Genomic DNA, 16,267 nt, shown 5'->3' on the forward strand with positions numbered 1-16,267 from the left:
AGTTTAATCTATATGGTTGTATCAAGCAATCAATTCAAAATGAGAAGTTTATCTTTCCAATGATGGTATCCCTTTTGTTTGGTATTGTAGTTGCTTGGCAACAAGATTATAGCTCAATGAGTTAAAACTGCTGTAACTTTGATCAAAATTGAATTCGTAATGGCTTGATCATTTTTATTTTATACAATTTTGATACGGTGAACAAAATTGCAAAGAAGTCCTGCAACGAGTGCAACCCTCGTGTTTGATATTTTGCTTAAAGTCGTGACTACATTCAACTCTCACTAATGAATTTTGTTATCTTCAGTTCAACTAGGACAATCGTTCTTGAATTTCTACGTGAATCGGTCATGCATGACTACATTATTCAGGAAAAAAAAAAAGATTCTGCAATCATTCTGTCACAATCTTTTATCAACTTTTAGACCTTCTTAACTTTTTGGTCAATGATAAATCAAGTCTTTAATCTTTATTATTCATTTTTAATCCCAAGGAGGTAGTCTTAAATTGTAAACAAAAAAGAGTTTGTGTTAAATTCATGGAATGCCAATAATGGAAGTAATAATTTTAAAAGTAATTGTACATTTAGTAAAAACTAAAAGTAGATTAATTAGATGTATTTTGGTTTTGTTGGACATTTATTAGGGAAATCATAACAGGTGGCATTGCCATATTTGTAAATTTGTTGTATAGAATAATTGGTAAATATGCAAAATTTTCTTTTATGTTATGGATATATTATTGATATACTATTTTTCTATCAAATGTAATATCATTAAAAATGGGTATAATTGTTTATGTAATTTCATTAAAATAAACACATTAATGATAAGTTTAATTTAACGTCTATCGTTAATTACCAAAGTTAGCATAACTCAAGATTTAGATGTTCAATTTTTTCACACGATAATAGAATAAAGAAACTCGACTTTTTAGTTTTGAGAGTGGAAATGAAATTTTAAGAAAGGGGAAAAGAAACAAGTTTAGGTCATTTTGGTCTCTCTAAGTTTAGGTCATATGCTTTCAATTGTTCAATTTTAGTCCCTACATGGTCGTAAATCTTAAATTTGGTCCTTCAAAATTAATTTTTATCGAAAATAAATAAATAATTATGATAATTTTTATGTAAAAAAAGAAAAAAAGAACAGTTGCAACTACAGATATTAAATTAAAAGTGTTAAATATACATAACATTTACAAAAAAAAAATCAAATATAACAAAAGTCTATCGAAGTCTATCTATAATATACCACATTGCAAATATTAACCTATCACTAATAGATTATAAGAGTCTATCATCAATAGAAGTTTATCGTTGATAGACTAAGCTATTTTTTCTGTAATTTTTTAAGAATGTTGTTATACACTTAATTATTATCCTTAAAATTGTTACTCATTATAATTGTCAAAAATAAAAATTTATAGTAAAAATGTTATAGATAACAAAAAAGAATCAACAATAAACTAGTATTGAGGATTAAGTTTAAGAATACTTAAACTCCAATCGAACAATTGTAATTGTAAGTACAATGGCTAACATTGAACAAGTACGAGCATTAAAATCGAATTTTTTAGAACTCCTTCTAAATCTTATTCTCTTGAATATCTAAAGGGTCGTTGGATAATCATTTCATTTACTGTTTTCCATTTTGAAAACTAAGCTTATCTTCTCATACGACACGATTTACATTTAGTCAAATTTAGAAAAAGGAAAAACACTTTTTTTAGTTTTCAAAAACACTTTTTGTCAAAGAGAATGAATGATAGATGATGTCATAAATATGAGATAATTATTAGGCAACCATTGCTTATTAGAACCTAAAAATTTAGGATTAAATAAACACAACAACACAGTTGGAGTTTATTTATTTAGTTTTTAAATGTTAAAAAAATTGGATGAGATCTGTTTCCTCAATCTCATTTGATTGACTATCAAAAACTTCCAACTTCTTGGTTCATAGTTGAGCCCACGAACTATAACTCACAACCAAAAACCAAACCAACTATTGATTGGATTTTTCTTTTTAAAAGAAAATCTCTTGTTTTTCCTTTAGATTGAAAAGAGATATAAAAATAATATAATAGAGAGTTGAGTTCTTAAGAAAGAAAAAAAAAATGGAGAGATCTAAAAATGTTATTTATATTGCAATGAGGGAAAATGGGTTAAGTCTTTGTTCAATTATTCATTTTTATTGATTTTTGAGACTATAGAGACTTATTAGTAATAATTCAATATATAAAAAAGGTATGATTTGAATCTTTTATTTTTATTTTGTTGATATCAAGTTTTGTCGTGGAAAATTTTTACATGCCAACAATAGTATTTTGTAATTTAGAAAAGAAAGAACGTGAATTTTTTTTTTTAATGCTAAGTAAGTAAGAGAACTATAGAGTAAAAAGAGAATTAAAACTTTTAGAGTATGTTTGGTAGAGAATCTGGAAAGAAAAACTTGAAAACAAAGGATTCAATAAAAACAGAGTTGTATTTTATGTATTTAGATATGTGTCGTTTTGTGGTAGATTAAAAAACAGAATTTTGTTGTTACTTATTGAGTTAGAATTTTGTTGGATTTCTTTGGGCTTGAGCTCAACTTGGACTGAGGCCGACCAGAGTAACTGAACTACTTTGAGATTTCTTTCGACTCGACCTCAACTTATACTATGGGGTCAAACATGGTTATGAAATCTTTCTTCCCTAAACCTACCTTGATTCTAGACATCCTTTTGATCCTTAACTTATTATCTCGTACAAAAATGCCCATTTTACTCGTTTATCCAAATTAACCTTCTAAAAAAACCCTCCTCGTTTTAATTTATGTTAGACGTAAATTGTCGTACTTTAAGATTTAAAAAGCATGAACTTCGTCTTTAAAGCATCCAATTTGGCTTTTAATTTGTTTGTTATTTTTGTTTTTGGATAATTAAAGGAGGAGGAATATATGTTTAATTTTAGTTAGATTTAAACCAATAATATGATGAAGTAAAAACTCTAACTCATTTAAAATAAAATAGATAGATTATAGACTCAAATCAAGTAGACAAGTTGTGGGTTTGACTTAGATTTTGGATCTATATATATATATATATATAATTGACTAAATTTTTATTGTTTTTTTTTTAAAAAAAAAATTCTTCAATTGAAAATATAAATCATCTAATGCAGTTGGATTGCTTAATTAAATTAATTAATTGTAAAACTATTCTAAAACAACATCTATATCAATGACTCTTTACTTGATGATGTTACATATTATGTCCTTTTAGGGATTCAATGGGTGGGGCAATCATATCCTCTCTACATATATATATATATATATATATATATATAAGAAAGTCCTATAAATTCTTCAAAATAAAAATTGTCCTAGAAATAACTATGAGATACATGTTGCCCAATTTGTTCTATATATATATATATATATATATATATATATATATATATATATATATATATGCATGCTAATCATTAATTAATATTGTAATGGAAACAATAATGGTGAAAAACTTATAACAAAGTATTAAAAATCAAAAGCTTGTTTGTGTTGTTGGCCATATGAATTCTCTTTTATGTTTTAATTAACATTCATGTGTTGAGTAAACATATGTTTGACAAAATATTCCATTTTGAATTTTTTTTTTTTGTCATTTTAGGTTTAATTTTCAACTGATTGCAAAAATATTCCACTTTTAATTCTTAAAAATTTTAGTTTGATTTCGATTTAGTCTATGGTTTTCAGAATCAATTTTTATCAATAATGTTCGACTTTTATATCAATTTGATATTTTAGGTTTTAAAATTTATACTTTGGACTATTAAAATTAGAATAAAATGTAGTTTTTCACTTTATAATTCTTTAAAATGAATTAATTGACATTGATATTAAAGATGAAAATTTATTGGTATTAGTGATAATCATGGATACAAGTACAAATCTTAAAACCTAGAGACCAAATTGAAACACAACTCAAATTTCAATGGTAAAATTATATTATTTTGAAATTTATGGACTTAAGTTAAAACCAAACTAAAAGTGTAATAAATATTGAAAGTCAAGGATCAAATTGAAATAGAACTCAAATTTTAACGGTAAAACTGTAACATTTTGAAACTTATGGACTCGTTGAAACCAAACTACAAACTTAAGGACTAAAAGTGTAAATCTTAAAACTCAAGAACGCGATTAAAATAGAACTCAAATCTAAATAGTAAAACTGTAACATTTTGAAACTTAATGTGTAGCATTTTGTAATTCAGGGACCAAATTGATATTATACTCAAATTTGAAGACCAAAACAATATTTTTCTTTTATAGTTCATGAGATAGAGAATCAAACCTTAAACTTGGAAATTGCTAATAAAACTCTTCATAAATTTATTTTATGAATGACTCATTCTCAAACTCGGTTATGATTAGTAATCCGCTTTTCATAAACGTACGAAAATCTAACATTCTGCTTACGTCATGACGTACTATTACATTTTATAACTTTAGAGATGACCATATTTATCGTATTCCTATAACGTTGTATGATTTTCTTCTTTTTTTTGTATTTTTTTTTTATGAAATAGGATGAAATTGATTCCTAGGGGAAAAGAAAAGAAAGAAAGAGTAAAAAAATGAGGTTTGATTTTCAAAGTAACAAAAACAAACCATCCATTTGGGAATGGGAATGGGAAAGTGCTTTTCTATTACTTTGTTAAATGGGGCCCACACATTCTCTCCCTTTCAAAATTTTTCTTTTTCTTTTTTTCTTTTCATTTCTATTTTAAAAGAATTTTAATTTTGAATTTTGCTTTGCCAACGTACACGACACGTAGTTCCACTCCCCAATTCAAATTATCCTACGTGTCCTAATTCCAAATTTATGGAATGCAAAAACTATTTACAACTATTATTATAATTAACCGTAATTATAGACTTCTATCGTTCTTATAGATTTTGTAATTGTTCTTATAATAAAATTTCGCTATAGAACTTAGGAGTCTGTTGCTTATCGATTTTGCTATATTGTAAGTCTTTAAAAAGTTGTTTTTAAATATAGCAAAATTAATTGAAATATTTACAAAATATAACCAAATTTTAGATTTTATAAATAATAGTGTACATCTATCAATGTACTAAGTACATAGTGACATTGTGATATTCTTGAGGATAATCTTTAACTTTTAGCATTCTAAAAACAGTCACCGGATAATTAAACTCTAACTTTTGTCAAGAAACAATTTAGCGACATCCCCAAGAAACATCGCATATTGCAACTTCTTATATTTGGTCGTAACCAACATGTGACGTTTTAAGATTCTTATCAAACGTCTCAACTTTTCACTGACTAGGCTATAGTGACTGCTGCATATGATAGATTTTTCGTCACAGAACATTTTTTGCAACAAAAAACGTATTCAATGAAAAAAAATATTTCATTGCTAAAAGTCAGATTTCTTGTAGTGTGTCTTCCACTACCACATATTCCACTAAAGCTACCACATTTTCCTCTCCGATCAACAAGGGAAGTACTATCACATTATTAGGTTCTCCATCATTGATGAAAAATCGCAAAATCGAGGCCACAACCTCTAAACTATCTAAAGTCGCCCAAACCTCAACAAATAGCAGACAAAAAACGAAATTCAAACAAAGCCCTCGTCCATTGTATTGAGTGCACCCTCATGAACCCGAAGCACACATCCAATACCATCCTACGCTCCTTTACATTTCAAGCACCAAAAGATAAGTCAGACTCGCCTAAGTTAATGAATGAAGAAATGCACCAATATATCTAACATACGAGACAAAAGGTAAATAACAACGTATGCTTATAAAAACTAAATTGACAGTTTACAAGTCCACCAACAAAAATAAAATATCTAAAGAAATGTAGGGAGAGAGAGAAAGAGAGCATTAAAGATGAAAAGGAAAAAGTGATGATGGAAGAATAAGATGAAGAAAAGAGGTTAGGAGAGTGTGGTTGAGGTCAAGTTGTACATCTTCTTCCATACCCTTTAAGTCTTCAAGAACAGCTTATTTGCCCACAAAAGTCAACTTAACTTTTAAACCACCAAATATTTTAATTAATTAATTAATTAATTATATCTTTTGGTTGAGAAATTATTTACATATTATTATATATCTATGTTCTCTTCATTGTTATTATTAATTATATGTAATTTTAGTAACATTATATTCTACTAATAATAGATTTTTGGTAATATAGTATGAATGTTGATTATTGTGTCTACATTATCTCTTATTTTAACATTCGAAATAAAGATTATCAAACATACAGCAAATTTGTTACACCTAATGTTACTGTTATTACAAGAAAAATCATTAAAGAATAGACAAGAAGAAAACTCTTAAGAGAACAAAATACAATGTATGGTAATTTCGTTTGGTGCAATGCAATTTACGTTTGAGGTAGTGTGCCCGAAAAAAATAATTTCACCAATATAATGTCAAGTGATATTATAGCATTATATTTATATATGTAAATAAACGAGTAATGACAAATACAATATTACACAAATGCCTAGATTTCTTGTTTTATCACTTAGGTTCCTATTAGGTCCGAGACTCTCTCTCAATGAAACTTAAGCTCTCTCTAATTATGAGAGTATTAGTGAGCAATCACTTATGTGCGTTCGGTGAATGCGAGACTTTTTTACGTGACTTAGGCTTTTTTAACTCTCTTCTCGACATCTTGTTGTAAAAATGGAAAACTTAGAAACTTAATAAAAAAATTAAGAAAAAAATACCAATAAAACTCGAAACAAATGAATTGGCAGATGAAAACTAAATTCACTATTAATGAATAGAAATTTAATTAACAAAAAAGGAGAAATAGAAAATAAAATGGCTGTGAAAAGAAAGAAATAAAATATGATTATGTGCTCTTCGTTTTAGGGATCAAACAAATTGGTTTTGATATTTGCAATATAAAGATAAATTTGTGATTGATATATTTTTCATATTTATTTATTTCACTAGTTTAATTTATTATTATTATTATTTTTTATATAAAAAAAAAATAGATTAGTTTAACTTAATTGGTTATAGTTAAATATTAAATACTCAAACATTATTCATGTTGTCATGTTATAATATGTTAAGAGGCAAATAGTTGACATTTAATTAAAATAATGTGTTGATAACAAAAAAAAAAAAAAAGAAAAAAAGAAAAAAGAAGGTTGACTATGCAAAATTTAAATTAGATAAGACATTAGATGGTAATGAATAATAAAGTTTCCAAGTAAAAAGAGGAGCAATGAATTTAAGGCCCAACAAACCCATCTTTTTTTTTTTCTTTTTTTACTAATTTAAGTAAAAAACCTTTTTTTTTTTAATAAAACAAAGTAAATTGTTTTAAATGATAAAATTGTTGAAAATGTTTTTAAAAAATTATAGCAAAATTTGACTGCATAGATAGATTCAGATGGACATCTATAAGTAATAAATATCCATTTGAGTCTATCTTAGTCTATAATCGATAGAAAATAAATTTTTAGTATATTTATGAATATTTTTTTAAAATATAATAATGAAAATGAGAAATCTAAATTTTTATAAAGATTTCACTTTAGTTTGAGTTTAATTACATTCAAGTTCACAACCTATCTATTTTAAGAGAACGGAAAGTACAACAAAACTTTTAAAGTTGTTTAGTTATAGATTTTTTTTTCTTTTTCAATTTTGAAATTTTAGATAAAGTGACTTTGCAAATCTTACTTAAAACTTAAAAATGGAACTTAATGTAAGATAGTTATATGGACTACGATGTTGAAATCAAAGTACAATTTTCCTTAGACTGCAATATCTCGAGTTGATCAGCGTAGCAAAATAATGGTTGGATGGTTAAAAAAACGTGATTATGGATAATATCATAGCAATCTCTACTCACTATATTTATAAAATAGTAGTGGTAAGGGTTGAATGAGAAGGTGAATATGAAAACAAAGACCACTCAAATAAAATAGCTTGCATAGAAAAATTTGGAATCTAATTTTAGTATGATCCGACTTACCTAAAGTTAAAATTAATAATTTGTGAGTTTTAGCTTAGATTTTATGTTTTGAGATACCGTATAAATAAAGAGTTAGAACATGTCTGGTTTTAACCAAATCAAAATGAACATAACTAATATGAATGAGGAGCTAAAAGGTTTGTGGTTCAAATCTTTAGTATATTTACGTAAAATTTAGATTGTGCTGTTTAGGTAGATCATAATGAAAAGAATTGTTTTCAATTTTAAGGATTTTAGAGGAGAAAAGTGTTTTTATTTTCAAAAAGGGTAAAAATTTGAGAAGGTCAAAGTAAAGTAAAAAAAAAAAAGAAAAAAATGGTGAATTGGAGGTTACGTGGAGTTTATAGTGAAGATGAAGAAGAAGAAGAAGAAGATAGCACGAAATATTGAGAAAGCCAAAAACGAAAGCCCCAAATACGGAACTTTGTAAGAGAGAGATAGAGAGAGAAATCCATTTTTTGGAAGAAGTTCTTCAATGGCTAAGAAGGATGATTCTGCAGCAAGGCCTCCACTTCAACGCCCCACTATTACTCTCCCTCCTCGTCCTTCTATGGAGGCTTTTTTCACCGGCGGTCCCACTGGGGTTAGCCCTGGTCCTATGACTCTTCTTTCAAGTTACTTCGCCGACGGTGCCGTTGACTCTCCTTCCTTCTCCCAGCTTCTCGCTGGAGCTATGGCTTCTCCGATGGCTATGGGGTTTTTCGGAACTGGGTCTACTCCCAATTATTATGCCAAGGATGGACCCGGCTCGGAATTGGAATTTGGGATGAAACAATCGAAGCCGGTGAATTTAGTGGTAGCTCGTTCTCCTTTGTTCTCGGTTCCTCCGGGGCTTAGTCCTTCGGGGTTGCTTAACTCGCCGGGGTTTTATCCTCCTCAGGTAAAATTGCAACTCCCAATTTTGACTTAGAGGGGTTTTTGTTTTTGTTCTGCTGCTCTGAGATTTCCTTTTCTTTTGCTTTGAAAATTTTGGGTTAGCTACTTTCTTTTATGTATTCATGATATTGATGGAGAAATGAGAGTTTTTGTGTTCTGTTTTCGAAATTAAGTTCTTTTTTTGAAAGGGGTTTATTCAATTCTTCTTGTTGAGAATGGTTTTTGAGTTTTAGATTGTTTGTTGAAACTGTTCTTTTTTTTTAATTATCATCGGTGAGATTTTTTGGTTCTCTTTTCGTAGAAATGAAATTGCCGAAATTTGCGGCAAAACTTTTTGATGTTGAACATGTTTGGATAGCATTTTAATTTTTGAAATGAACGTATCATAACTCTGGGGAATTTGGGAATTTGAACAAACAAACGGTATCTTATACAAACTAAGATAAAATTTCAACTTTTCATATATCTATATTACTTCACAATGTTGATTTTAGCTTGGTTAAATTAACAATCTCGTGATCCAACTTTCGAGGTTTGTGTCTATTTACTATTTGTTTTTCTTAAAAATCTCTAATCGGTCTCTAAACCTTCAAAGTTATGTTTATCTAGTCGCTCTACTTTAATGAGTTTCTAATAGCGATCAATACTTCCAATTTTGTGTCTTATAGAATGATGCATTAACTTTGGTGGTTTATGACTATCTATATGACACTTTGATTGTATATTATTTAAGCCCCATTTGATAGCTATTTTGATTTTGGTTTTCTGTTCTTAAAAATCAAGTTTATAAACCACTCATGTCTTTCTTTGTTTTGTTTTCTACCTTAGAAACATATTCAAAATCTAAGACAATTTTTTTAAATTTCAAAATATAGTTTTTAAAATTTTGTTTTACTTTTGATACTAAGATTTTTTCTAATATGAAATTCAATGTGTTTTTAAGAAAAATGAAAACAAGCATAAATTTAAAGGGAAAATGAAATTGAAACCATCATCATCATCATATATATATATATATATACAAGCTGATTTTGGGTAGGTTTGGTTAATTGCAAGGAGAGGACCTATTAGATACATAATTGAAAATTTAGAATTCCTTTAGACTGTTTATTTTATTTTTTTTGTCAACTTTTTAATATATATGGATCAGTAGCCACAACTTTGAAAGCTTTGCAATCAAATCCGTGATTTAACCTTCTAGTTATAGTAGTATCTTGTATAATGTGCCATACAAATGATAATCAGATTTGCATCCTGAAACTTCGTTGAAATTTCCACATGGGTATAGTGACTTGTATGCCTCCTGTTGATTTGTTGATTAAATTCCTTGTAGAGTCCATTTGGAATGTCGCATCAGCAGGCATTGGCTCAAGTTACTGCCCAAGCAGCATTGGCAAATTCTCATATGCATATGCAGCAAGCGGAATATCAACATTCTTCGGTACCAGCTCCTACAGAACCGTTAGCTCGTGATCCATCATTTTCTCTTGATGAAGCATCTCAACTGGCCATAATACCCTCCACATCAGACACTAAAAGTCTGATTGCAGAATCGACAGAAGTTTCTCATTCTGATAGAAAATATCAACCTCCTCCTCCCCCCCATGGCTCCGATAAACCTGCAGATGATGGCTATAACTGGCGTAAATATGGACAGAAGTTGGTTAAGGGCAGTGAATTTCCACGAAGCTATTACAAATGCACTCATTTGAATTGTCCTGTAAAAAAGAAGATTGAGCGCTCACCTGATGGTCAGATTACTGAAATTATTTACAAAGGCCAGCACAACCACGACCCTCCTCCAGCCAACAAACGTGCAAGAGATAATGTTGAGCCAGCTGGATGTACAAATTCATTGATTAAGCCTGAATGTGGCTTGCAAAACCAAGCTGGAATTTTGAACAAGTCAAGTGAAAATGTGCAATTAGGGTCTAGTGACAGTGAAGGACGAGCTGATACAGAGATAACGGATGACAGAGATGAAGATGAGCCAAATCCAAAGCGGCAGTATGTGTGAAATTTTTTAATTTTAATATGTTATCTTGCTCTGGTTGTAGGTTAAAAAATAAAAAGGAAAAAACTGAACCTTTGTGACTTTGCCTTATGAGTGCAGGAACATTGACGCAGGGACGTCAAGTGTTGCCTTGTCACATAAAACACTCACAGAACCAAAAATCATTGTCCAAACAAGAAGTGAGGTTGACCTGTTAGATGACGGTTATAGGTGGCGCAAGTATGGACAGAAAGTGGTTAAAGGAAATCCTAACCCTAGGTAGTTACTTTAACTTCTTTTTATTTTAGGCATAAGCTTACGCTTTGCCATATCATTACCCTGGAAATCATTATCATTTCCTACGATAAGCATGCTATACTTTTTCTCTCTGAGCTTTTAAGATTTTTACATCTCTGATCTTGATACTTTTAAAGATAAAAAATGATCCTTGGGTCATCATTTTTCTATGACTTCTTTTTTTCCATTTGATGAATTATGATTACTATAACGAAGATAGAAGTAAGACCTGGTGTCAAATTTTAAGGTACTGGAATGGCCTGCAGTTGACCTGACTAACTGGTTGGGTTACCATTGGTTGCATTCATGAACATGCATTCAGTTTGTATTTTATAAGCCCATGGCTCAGATTCCTTTAGGTCATAGATAATGTTTATTGACAAATGGAAGATGGTTTTGCTGTAACTTGTAATTGCTTGATTCTTTCCCTCAAAGTTTGACTTCCTTCTTTTTTTATTTTTTTTTTTATCTTTTATTATTATTTTTCTTTCCCTGACTAAAAAAGAAAAAGGTTGTCTTTTTCAAAAATATTAGAAAAGAAAAGGTTTAAGAATTCTGGACTCTCCATTTGGGGACAGCAACTTGTTTATTGTTATTTTGAGCTAGCTTTGTCAGCTGACTCTCCTATACTCCAGCTTGTTTACTTTTTGTTCAGTCAATTAGGCAAATATTTTATTTCATTCAATAGGAGAATGACCACTTAGATATATTCTTGAAAAATTTGGAGACAACAAAACTTTATCATTCTTTGAATAGTGCATTTTAGTTTTGAATTTGGGTTTTACAATGTTGGGTTTTGAGGTTATGGCCTCTTTTTGCTTGTAAAAAGATTGGGAAATGGTGGTGGGGTTTCAGTATGGCTACAGATAACATCCAAGTTGATTTCATCTCACTGTGTGATTTTGTTGCTATGATAGTTAGAATTGAGGATCGACATTTGGTTTGGAGTTTTGACCATCTCATGTTCTCTAAGACAATTCTTCTTTTACATTCTCTTCTTTTTTCTATAATTTCTGTGATAAGTGTTAAATCAGCCTAAAGATTTATGAGGTGAAGTCATCTGTGTTAAATCATTGTACACATAATCCAAAGCTTGTTGATTATGGAAACTAGGATGATCACTTCTTCTGACACATTCCTGTCAACAGGAGCTACTACAAATGCACTAGTGCTGGGTGCAACGTCCGAAAGCATGTTGAGAGGTCTTCAACAGACTCGAAAGCTGTTGTAACTACATACGAAGGGAAACATAACCATGATGTTCCTGCAGCCAGAAACAGCAGCCACCACACTGTCAACAACACTGTCCACCATATCAAACCACTCAAAGTTGTAGCTCAGAAACATCCATTACTTAAAGAGATGGAATTTGGAACTAATGACCAGAGACCTGCCGTTTTGCAGCTTAAAGAAGAACAAATCACTGTGTAAAGTACTACAACAATATCTTTCGTGCAACCAGAAGGTCAGTAGTTCGATTTCAAATGACTAACCGGTTACAGAAAAAGGAAAAAAGAAACTTGCCAGTCACATAGAATTCAAATCTTATAGTCTATGTTTGTGTTTTAAGTCAAAAGAGCTCCATTTGCCCTATGCCTTCTACAATTTACATCCCAAAACTATTTTCAATCATGCTGATGCTAAGGGAGATACAAGGAGGTCAGTCATACTGATATTATGTGATCACAAATAATGTTATTACTTGTTTATATCTCTGCTTCCTGAGCCCATTTCACCATTGCAGCTGAGGTGAAGAGTATAATATAAACTGCATTCTACAAAGTAGAGGAAGTGGAGTAACCTTCCCTATAATCTTAGAAACCTGTTGTGTAGTGTGACTTTCAAAAAAAATTCAAACTAGACATTGTTATGTACTGTATAATCTCATTGTTTTGTAGTTGTTCATTCAGTTTATACCAAAATATGAACTGTACAAATTGTAGTTGTGTGTATAAAGTTGAGAATCTTTATATTGTTTTTTTTTTTATCATTGATCAAGATGGGTAGTTGATACAGTTCCCTCGGGAAGATGCTATGCTATATACATCTCTACATTTGGTTGTGAAAAGACAATGAAAAAAGTTGGATTTAAAGTGGGCCATTGTTACATTTTGCTTCTTACTTTATGTTTCATCATCACATTTTTCTGTTATTATTTCTTTTTCCAATCTTTATATCAGAAAGAGTACCTGATTTGCTTGAGAATGGTTGCCTTGTCTGTTCTACCTTTGGATATTTTTCATCAATCCACCTTCCGCTCCGCAAATGCTAACGTTTCCTAGTTTTTAGTTGGGTCGAAAGTCTTTAAAGGAGGCAAGTCTATAATGCCCCATGTTATAGATCGGCTTTCTAATTTGATTATAACTAACCATATGTTAGGAAGAAATTAGCTACTGATTTGTAAAGCTCATTAATTTGTAAGTAATGAATTAAGGACCCACTGTTTTGGTGTCTTAATCAAAATTTGGAAGTTTGCTTACAAAAAAAAAAAAAAACAACCTTCCATCAAACAAAGTGGTCTAACAATTTTCCACTTGGAACCAACAAAGTATAGTTAGATACGTTGGTGGATTAATTACAATAATCACATTATTTTAAATAATAATATTCATAAAACAACAAAAGAGAGTTTGTCATCTTGTCTGCTTTTATTTTTGAATAATTGTCTGCTTCTTTCTTTGGTCTTTGAATTTTTTTTTCTATATTAAGTGCTCTAAGGTCCCTGATAGTTAGCAAAATACATATTTTAGTCACTATTATTTAGGCTTTGTTTAATAAATCAATGAGATCTTGTTTTGCTAATCATTTTATTTTTTGTTTTTTGTTTTTTATGTTTGTTAAAGAAGTCTATTTTTTTCCTATAGTTGAATTCTTAACCAATTTTTAAAAACAAAAATAGGTTTAATTTTTAATTTTTAAAATTGGACTTAATTTTTAAACTATTTATAAATGCTATAGATAACAAAAGAAAAATTTTAGAAGTAAAAATAGTGTTTGAACTCAAAGAAGCGGACCAGAGATAGAGGTGCAATGAAATATGTGAGGAGTTGAGAAGCGAATACTCGTGCAAGTGCAAAGAAGATGATTCCTATCTTTTCTACTTTCAGTGGATAGTCGGACTGATTTATATACAAAAATCAAAAACCAAATAACTATTAAATAAAATCTTAATTTTTAGTTTTTTAGTTAAATCTATATACACTATTTCTACCGTTAGATTTCTTGCATTCCCATCTACCTTGAGGATGTAAAATTTGAAAACTTATAAAAACTAACAATAATTTTTTTTTAATTTCACTAAGAATAAAATTCGTATTCTTAAATAAGATGATTGAAAAAAAAATAGATGAAATAGGTATAATTTTTAAAAAAGAAAAAAGAAACAAACAAAATGGTTACCAAATTCGAGCTCAATTTTTCCTCCAAATTTGATCTCAATCTTTCAAATGTTTCAACTTCATTTTTTACCCATATTGATTGTTTCTGTCAAATGAAATCTTTATAGTCTAGTCGCCAAAGGATCCTTTTAGAATTAGTTTTCTATAAAAGAAAAAAAAAACACAAAAAAGAGAATAATAATAAATTAATTAATTAATTAACAATGGATCTTATCCTAAAAGATAATTATCATTTGTTTGTAAATCATGTATGTCCATTGCCAAATATTTATGTTACAAAATGTCTTCTTTAGAAGTAGGATGGTTGTATTACTATAGATAGATAGATAGATCTCTTTCACCAAAGATTAAGACCCCTTCAACTCAAAAGTTCAATGTGGCACCTTATTTCGTAAAAGAAAAAACTATATATTGCTCAACTGTAATCGACAGTACAAAAATGTTGAATGTTCGATCTATCATTATGCAGTTAGTTGTACTAAAAAATGTAATATTAGATTGAAGTGACTTTGATAATGAAGTATTTGACATAATTATGTATATCTTCTTCTAAAAGGTGAACGTTCCATGTAAGAAAGCATTGCATATTCATTACATAGTTCAAACTAGCTTAAATTACGAGTTTAGATCATGTTTGGTACCCATTTATTTTTTGTTACTTGTTTTTTAAGTTTGTAATTGCTTTCTTCCTTATTTCCTTACCATCATTCACTTTACTTGTAAACATTCAAGTTAAAAAAAATTATAAAAAAGAACTAGTTTCCAAAAACTATTTCTTTTTTCAAGTTTTCAAACCCGGTTTGCTTTTTGAAAATATGGTTAGAAAGTAAACTGCAAAATATATAAATTTGTAATTGAAAGTAGAGTTAGAAACTTAATTTTCAAAAACAAAAATGAAACCGTTTAGACGAGCTCTTAGTCTTTTAAAAATAAGATTCTAATCCCAAACTTTAGAAAGTCTCTAAAGGATAATAAAATTTAAACTTTATTGACGTCCCATTTGTTTTATAACTTTAAAAATATCTAATAATTTTATAAACTTTATTATAGTTTTTAACATATTGACTTATATATATATAATTGAAAGTTAATGTTTTATTACACAAATTTTAATTTCTATATAATGAATGAATCAACACATATAATCAAAAACGGAAGTTTCATCAGACAGTTCTAAAATCCAACACGAAAATAAAAGTTTCAAACATTAAACAATTATTAATATTTATTCATCCAAGTAGACTCGTTGAATACAAACCTAAAGATTCAATGATTAAAATTGTAATTAATTTAACTTTAACAAATGACGAAAGGGGACAAGAATACATTTAAGAGATTTTATGCATGGTTGTGTAGTGTTAGCAATCCTTAGTATGTTTAGTTTGGTCCATTGAATGATTGAGATTGATCTCCAACATGACTTGATATCATAACCACTCACTAAAACACAAACTCAACTAATAACAATTTCAGTTTTCTTTTCTTTAAAAACAAAAATAGAATTTTGATCAAATGTATACTTTCAAACCCGACACAAACTATCTTAAAATTATAATAATCGTATAGTAAGTAATGAAATTTCTCCAATTAGCTACAATCAACACTATATCAAAATCTTACATTTATCATTTTTCTTGCTTTGGTGTTCATTGTTTCCTTCTCAAATTAAAAATAATCTACCCCT

At 29.1% G+C, this 16,267-nt stretch overlaps 1 protein-coding gene across 1 annotated transcript; it reads left to right on the forward strand.

Moving 5' to 3' along the window:
- The first annotated feature begins 8,258 nt into the window (after window positions 1-8,258).
- On the forward strand, window positions 8,259-13,306 carry LOC103498511 (probable WRKY transcription factor 3). The gene is made up of 4 exons (XM_008461130.3): window positions 8,259-8,899; window positions 10,229-10,902; window positions 11,009-11,167; window positions 12,334-13,306. The coding sequence occupies exons 1-4, from the start codon at window positions 8,495-8,497 to the stop codon at window positions 12,614-12,616; spliced, it is 1,521 nt and encodes a 506-aa protein (XP_008459352.1). The 5' UTR covers window positions 8,259-8,494; the 3' UTR covers window positions 12,617-13,306.
- The last annotated feature ends 2,961 nt before the right edge of the window (window positions 13,307-16,267 follow it).

The sequence above is a fragment of the Cucumis melo genome, chromosome 9, assembly GCF_025177605.1.
Source record: "Cucumis melo cultivar AY chromosome 9, USDA_Cmelo_AY_1.0, whole genome shotgun sequence".
Lineage (NCBI taxonomy): Eukaryota > Viridiplantae > Streptophyta > Magnoliopsida > Cucurbitales > Cucurbitaceae > Cucumis > Cucumis melo.

Coding starts and splice junctions, on each gene's coding strand:
- LOC103498511 (XM_008461130.3), top strand. CDS start 8,495: ATGGCTAAGAAGGATGATTCTGCAGCAAGGCCTCCACTTCAACGCCCC. Junction 10,903..11,008: donor GAGCCAAATCCAAAGCGGCA/GTATGTGTGAAA, acceptor TTATGAGTGCAG/GAACATTGACGCAGGGACGT. Junction 11,168..12,333: donor AAAGGAAATCCTAACCCTAG/GTAGTTACTTTA, acceptor TCCTGTCAACAG/GAGCTACTACAAATGCACTA.